This window comes from Lactuca sativa, chromosome 7 (genome assembly GCF_002870075.4).
Source record: "Lactuca sativa cultivar Salinas chromosome 7, Lsat_Salinas_v11, whole genome shotgun sequence".
In the NCBI taxonomy this organism is placed as follows: Eukaryota; Viridiplantae; Streptophyta; class Magnoliopsida; order Asterales; family Asteraceae; genus Lactuca; species Lactuca sativa.
The window spans coordinates 65040298-65047145 of NC_056629.2; the positions used below are offsets into that span (position 1 = coordinate 65040298).

The 6848-nt window shown below is 33.1% G+C and overlaps 1 protein-coding gene across 3 annotated transcripts; it reads right to left on the reverse strand.

Moving 5' to 3' along the window:
- Nucleotides 1-240: 240 nt before the first annotated feature.
- Nucleotides 241-5401, reverse strand: LOC111877798 (serine/threonine-protein kinase CDG1). Of its 3 annotated transcripts, XM_042896583.2 has the most exons (7): nt 3326-5400; nt 1780-2111; nt 1480-1615; nt 1237-1397; nt 795-912; nt 651-706; nt 241-555 (listed from the first exon to the last, which is right to left on the reverse strand). In XM_042896583.2, exons 1-7 carry the CDS (start codon nt 4365-4367, stop codon nt 505-507), a joined length of 1896 nt encoding a protein of 631 aa, XP_042752517.1. In that variant the 5' UTR covers nt 4368-5400; the 3' UTR covers nt 241-504. The 3 variants fall into 3 exon arrangements, 2 of the variants coding, with proteins under 2 accessions (XP_042752517.1, XP_023730068.2); XM_023874300.3 differs by having other exon boundaries at nt 241-706; nt 3326-5398; XR_006185048.2 differs by lacking the exon at nt 241-555 and having other exon boundaries at nt 1257-1397; nt 3326-5401.
- Nucleotides 5402-6848: the final 1447 nt, after the last annotated feature.

The following is a 6848-nucleotide window of genomic DNA, read 5'->3' on the forward strand; positions in this document are numbered from 1 at the left end:
CACTCATTAAGCACTAGATCCACCCCATTTGCTATCCCCATGTAACTTTTCCATGACATCTTGTTAGTTTCAATGAATTTCGTTGTTCGAAAATAACTCATCATCGCTAAAGTCCAACTAAGATGTTTTCGATTAATTACTGGTTACTAACTAGTTATTATTGTTCTAGTAATAATCATATATTTTTACATTGTTTTCTATATTAGGAAGTGAAGGAAGGAAAAGGTATGTGGATGAAGATAAAAGACAATCCTAAAAGGAGCCATGGATAATTTAATGTTTCAAACGAGCATGATGATAACAATGAATAAGCTATGATCATAATTTGAATGATCATCATACTAACTTGACTTAACATGATTATAATTTGAACAAACATTATAACAATTTAGTGGTTTTTGTAAAAAATTTACATCATTGAGGGTCCCCTCCTTTTTTTTTGCTCCCTCCTGGACCCCAACATATTTTTTGACTGGCCCACCTTAGCATGCTTCTCCAACATTCTTAGCATCTTTGATTCTGAATCCACCTCATTACAGATTTTAAAACATTCTTCTGCAATATCACCAAACGGACAGTTTATATTGTTTAAACCATGGATTATAAATCTCTTGGAAGAAATTTCCAATAGATATCTGTATCCCTGTTACCAATTCCGCGAATACCACTGTAAAACCCGAGATATCGCTCTGTAGTTCCAAGGGCCCTGAGAAAGGGATAAGTGGTCAGATAGAAATATGCAATTGTATCACAACAAGGAGTCAAGGACTTACAGGCGGAAGTACTTAACTTACCGCACCACCTAGGATAAGAGTCGCTAATGCCACCATAACGAAGACGCCCAGTTTCATCAGGATAGAAACCACGTATTAACTTAATAACGTCATAACCTGAAAGCTTTGCTGTAAAATCCTGCAACATTTATATTTTGTGCGTACAGATAAAATCAGCAATGGGAGTTAATATTTAGTACCAAAAAATTGTTTAGTGCATAAATATGTTATTCTTGAAAGGCAGTTAATGCTCAAGTGGTAAAGACTTGCTCAAGATAACCTAGAATTCCTAAGTTCCATAGATGATAGAACATATATAATTAGCTAGCTAGAAAACACAAACAAGTTAATTCATATAGTACCATTTAGAATTTTTGTGTATGGGATCGTTGTAAAGTGGAAACAATGAAGCATACTAACACATCAATTTGCAATGCCAATAGTGTAAGAACTCAAATTGTACCTCATCCAATAAAATCTTACGTCTGTCAAGCAGTGACCGAGAAACTGATCCACTAATAAAAGAACCAACTGGATCTTGTGTTTTGTGCAAGAAAACAATCCCTCTAGCAATTCCTATTGCTATTTTCACCTTTGTAACCAATGGAAGTTGTGCTACGCCTCCTATATATTAACCCATGAAAATTGAATTAAGTTTGCAGTATTTCAAATTTGATTTAGGCATGGAGTTATTTATGTTTCTTACCGCTATCGAGGAGATCCTCAAAGTTTCCATTAGGCATGAATTCATACACAAGGAAGAGCTTTTGGCCATGCAAGCAATATCCTATGAGCTTTTCAAGGTTGGGATGAATAAATTCTTTCATCATTTCCAGATCCAACTGCATTCAAAAGTGATCATGTTTCACAACAATGTTCACTCCATGCATGAAAAAAATATATGCAACGCTACCATCTGAGTTGTATTGGAATGGAAATAAATCCGGGTTTTCAAGTTAATTATAGCAAGATTTAAATAAAATGGGTACAAAACAAGATGCATTACCTGATCTGCACATTTGTAGTTGTCGAGCCTCTTAATTGCAACCGGCAATCTAGTATTATCTTCAGAGGGGGAATATGTTGTTCTATCAATCCATCCTTTGTAAACCTTCCCAAAACTCTTGTAACTCAAAAGATTGTCGTTTCCAAAGTTCTTCGTAGCACTTGTCAGTTCAGAATACTTGAATGATTTCAGATCTATAGCCACTAATTCCTTAGGCAACCTACTTGTCAGTTCAGAATACTTGAATGATTTCAGATCTATAGCCACTAATTCCTTAGGCAACCGATTCATGTTATTTTCAGGGCAGATTGATGAACTTGCTCCAGTTTGATCTTATAAAAAGGATAAAAAAGGTCAAAAGATTACAGAGTTAAAAACAATTACCTATAATAATGGTAGTCAAGAAAAACTTGCTTCTACATCTACCCACGGGAGACATCAATTGCATTCTTATTTGATAAAGCAACATTGTTCGATTTAGATATAGGTAAGAGAGGAAAGAAATCCATGACACAAATTAAACTTTTGTATGGGTATTCTTTGATATAATTATTTAAGCTATACTAGTGCTAATTAGTAATTATATGGGATTACTTTCTTTGAACCACTCTTAAAATGCGAACATTTTTGTGAGATTTTCTTTTTTCAAAAAAAGTGACATAAAGCACCAAGTTGGTCCAATAGAAGCATATTGGCAAAAAATATCTCAAAAAAAATTGTGCATATGCGACAGGTGCATATGTGCACAAACATCGGAAATTCAAAAGTTCATAGAAAAAACAAATGCACCAGTCGTATATGCATATATTTTTCGTGATTTTATTTTTATTTTTATTTTTTTATTATTTTTTTTTTGCAAATATGCTTTATAGGAAAAAAATTTGTATTTTAAATGTGGGTCGCGCGAAAATACGGGTTCACAAAAAAACCTGACCATATATATATATATATATATATATATATATATATATATATATATATATATATATATATATATATATATATATATATATATATATATATATATATATATATATATATATATATGGAAAAGTTCAATAGAGAACTATAATTATAGGTTTTTCAAGGAACCAAATCTTTTTCAATTTCTAGAGTTTATTTTTTATCGAAAAAAATCTAAAAATATCTAAATTCATATATTAACATTGTGAATGTGAAAAATATTTTTCGGATTCACCGTGTGAATCCGGATTCACGTTGTGAATTTTCGAAGATTTACATTGTGAATTTGACGTAAAATTTTTTTTTTGAATTTTATATCATCGGAAAAAGGATAAAAATTTATGAATTTCTATATTTTTAGTTTTTTTTTTTTGATAAAACATAAGTTCTAAAAGTTGAAAAAAAGATTGGTTCCTTAGTTCCTTGGTTAATTATGGTTTTCTATTTAATCTCACCCTATATATATATATATATATATATATATATATATATATATATATATATATATATATATATATATATATATATATATATATATATATATATATATATATAACATTAATGAAAATTTATGTATGTATACCAGCGTTTAGTTTAGTGGCAGAAACAAGGTACTTATGAATCTTCCAAGTGAATCCACTTATGCCTGATGGCTCAGAAGAATTGTCATATCTTTCTTGTAGTTCGAGTAAAGCCTGAAGTGAGACAACAATCTCGGCCATGGTGGGACGTTCTTTTAGATGACTACGCAAACAACGATCTGCAATATGTGCAAAACCTCGCAAACATTTGGGAAATACTGTTCCCGCAATACTAGAATCAACCATTTGGTCTAATTTTCGTGCTTTCACGCATTTTTGAGCCCACCTTACCAAACTGCATTGGTCGTACACATTTTGTTCATCTACTGCAAGCCTCCCTGTTAGCAATTCAAACAACACAACCCCAAATGCATATACATCTGTCTTCCTTGTCAGCCTTCTGGTATAGAAATACTCTGGATCCAGATATCCGAATGTGCCTTTAACACTTGCATCAATAAATGATAATGATTGGTTGATTGGGCCTAATTTGGACAGCCCGAAATCAGAAATCATAGCTGCCCAGTTCTCATCCAAAAGAATGTTTGAACTCTTCACATCACGATGAATGACTCCTTGTTGAGTTCCAAAACCTGTGTGAAGGTAGTCCAACCCACGACCAGCACCTATGGCTATCTTAAGTCGTTGAACCCAATTTAAAGGAGTCTCAGATTTGTGCAGATGATGGTAGAGGGTTCCATTAGGCATATATGCATAAACTAAGATCATCTCATTGTTATCATCACAAAAACCGATAAGAGACACCAAGTGACAGTGACGCAGCTTAGAAAGCATCTCGATTTCGGCCTTAAACTCAAGTGCCCCTTGCTCAGATTTAGAATCTAACCGTTTAATGGCTACTACATGACTTGTTTCTTCAATATACATAAAACCTTTGTAAACTTTACCAAACCCTCCTTGTCCGATGATCAGTTTATCATCAAAGTCCTTGGAGGCGGATTTAATCTCTGCAAGAGAAAAGTGACGACATGGTTGTACTGAAGTTAATAACAACCTATCACTTTCAGAAGTTTCAGAGCACATAATCTTGGATAGTTATGATGGTCTGTAGTACAATTCTTGTGAAGAATGTAATAGGAGATAGGATCAGATATAAATTAAGAACTAGTTGTCATCAACACAGAGCGGAAATTTCTATGCAACAGGTAGGAGGGGTGATGACAATTTCAAGGAATAGCCTCATCATGTGGAAGAATGGACAAAGCAATGAAAAGACAAGGGAGTGAAACTCAACAGAATTACTGGGAATCTGGGAGAAAGAGTTGCGTGTTGTCCGTGTTTAATCAATTCAATAATTTTACTTTCTATAGTGGAAGATTGATATTGCTTCTTCCCCTACAGTATAATTGACTGATATGTCCTGAACGAATATTCCACCATCACCTATTCACATTACGTTTTCCCCAAACCACTTTGTTCTCTCCACCGGAATCCTCCCTAATGTCAAGAATGCCGTCCATAATAGATCCGTATCAAAACCCTAAACTATACATGATTTTCACCTACTGCAATGCAAAACCTGATAACCTTAGCTTCACAAACTTAAAATCAAAACCTCATTAATTCTCTTCGGCTAATTTCATAACTTGGACGTGTTCACAGAGTTTTTAACACAAGCATAGTAATTATAAATTTTATTTACCAAATAATGGTAGTTTAACATTTAATTACGAAAACATAGTGATGCTATTTGTCGCACATTTAATGTATAAAAAGATAAAAAATAATAATAATAATAATAATGATAAGGGATCTTTCCTCAATGCCAGCATCCGTTACCATGGCAACCACCAAGTAACATTGATGACCTTCTCCACATGCGTCTTACCGGAGACCACCACTCTATCACTTCTGACTTCTTCCCATTTTAAGCAGCACCGATTTCCAGTTAGAATGAAATGACAGTGACTGATTAAGGCCTTGAAGGAGACTCTCTTCCTAAACCGCACCGAGCATCAGAGAGCTATCGAGGAGTAGATCTATGTCCAGGTGGTGTTGATTAAATGGTGACTAGCGGTAGAGAAATCAAATTTTGAAATTGGAGGAAATTATATAACTTTTTTATTCTTATATTTTAGGAGGATACTAATGTTTAGTTACACTTCGAAAATTAGATAATGTACAATTAGTAGGTGGGACTCGCATGTGTTTTCTAAACTTGTAACCTGTATTCGGTCAATGTCATTCTTATTTTATTTATTTATGTTATGATGTATTTGGGTGGTTATTTGATATTATGCTATGATTTGTCTAGGATTTTAATGACTTAACTAGAAAATCCATAAGTGTGTTTTTGTTGTCACTTAATTGTTATGGACATGACGCAATTGTTTTAACATCGTGAACTTATCTTGTAATGACTTGATTTTATAAGCAAAAAAGTGCGTTTTTGTTGTTACTTAATTGTTAAGGACTTAATGCATTTGTTATGTAATCATCGTGAACTTAAATTGTAATGACTTAATTAGATAAGCCATAAAATGTGTTTTTGTTTAATGAAACAAATAGAAAAATAGTTTCTTAATGTTTGGATTGAACTTTTTTTACAATTAAACACTAACAACATGAAGAATGCTTGAAATACATGCCATATGTTTTCTTCTGTCTCAAGGATCTTTGCCCTCCCCCTTTTGTGATCAATAAACATACATTACCAAACAAACCCCATATCCAAATATTATATTTATCTTTCACTCAAAGAAAATAAAACAAACATCACAATATTTAAAATACAATGCTCTAATAGAAAAAAAAAACAAAAACAAAAACAATAAATGTAAGATAATAATTCTTGCATTTAAACCAAAATATTATGAGGTCATGTATTAGAAAACTTCGATAATTAAAGTGAAAAGGTGTGTAATTATTAGGTGCGTTTCGAAACAAATATAAGGTTGTATATAAATCTTGGGTCATACAATAATTTTTGTAGAGTAATGGAATCATGGAAATGAACATCACCATAAAAAGTAACAGTAATGCCGTGACCACCATGTAGCCCAATCGAGTGAGGTTGATGAAGTTTATGAAAGGTTAAGAAAAAAGTTTTGTTAGAGCACATGTGGTTGGTTGCCCAACAGTCGATAATCCAGGTGAGATGTGGTTGTAAAGGATGAGATGATTTCTAAATGTTTGAACTTTTTTTAAAAAGAAAAATGTTTACCTTCATCAATTATAGCATAAATAGTGGATTATAGCACCATCAGTGATTCTTGCATTTTCTTGACTAGTCGATGGAGAGGGACTAATGATATTCGCATCGAAGAATTGAGGAAGATGATTATATTGTTCTACAAAAATACCCGGAGTGAACTTGATAGAGAAAGGCAACATTACATTGTTTGTAACCTTGATAAACTTTCAAATGCAGTTTCGTAACATCCTGTTTCAGATTGTGCGTGATTAGGGTTCGTGAGCCATGAACCGTGCATGAGGAGGTCTCGGGTTGTAGTGAGTTGCTAAAGCGTAGGGCATCTCATCACCTTTCCGTAGATATGAGGATCT

Coding starts and splice junctions, on each gene's coding strand:
- LOC111877798 (XM_023874300.3), bottom strand. CDS start 4,367: ATGTGCTCTGAAACTTCTGAAAGTGATAGGTTGTTATTAACTTCAGTA. Junction 2,112..3,325: donor TGCCACTAAACTAAACGCTG/GTATACATACAT, acceptor CCTTTTTATAAG/ATCAAACTGGAGCAAGTTCA. Junction 913..1,236: donor GTAAGATTTTATTGGATGAG/GTACAATTTGAG, acceptor TAAATGTTGCAG/GATTTTACAGCAAAGCTTTC.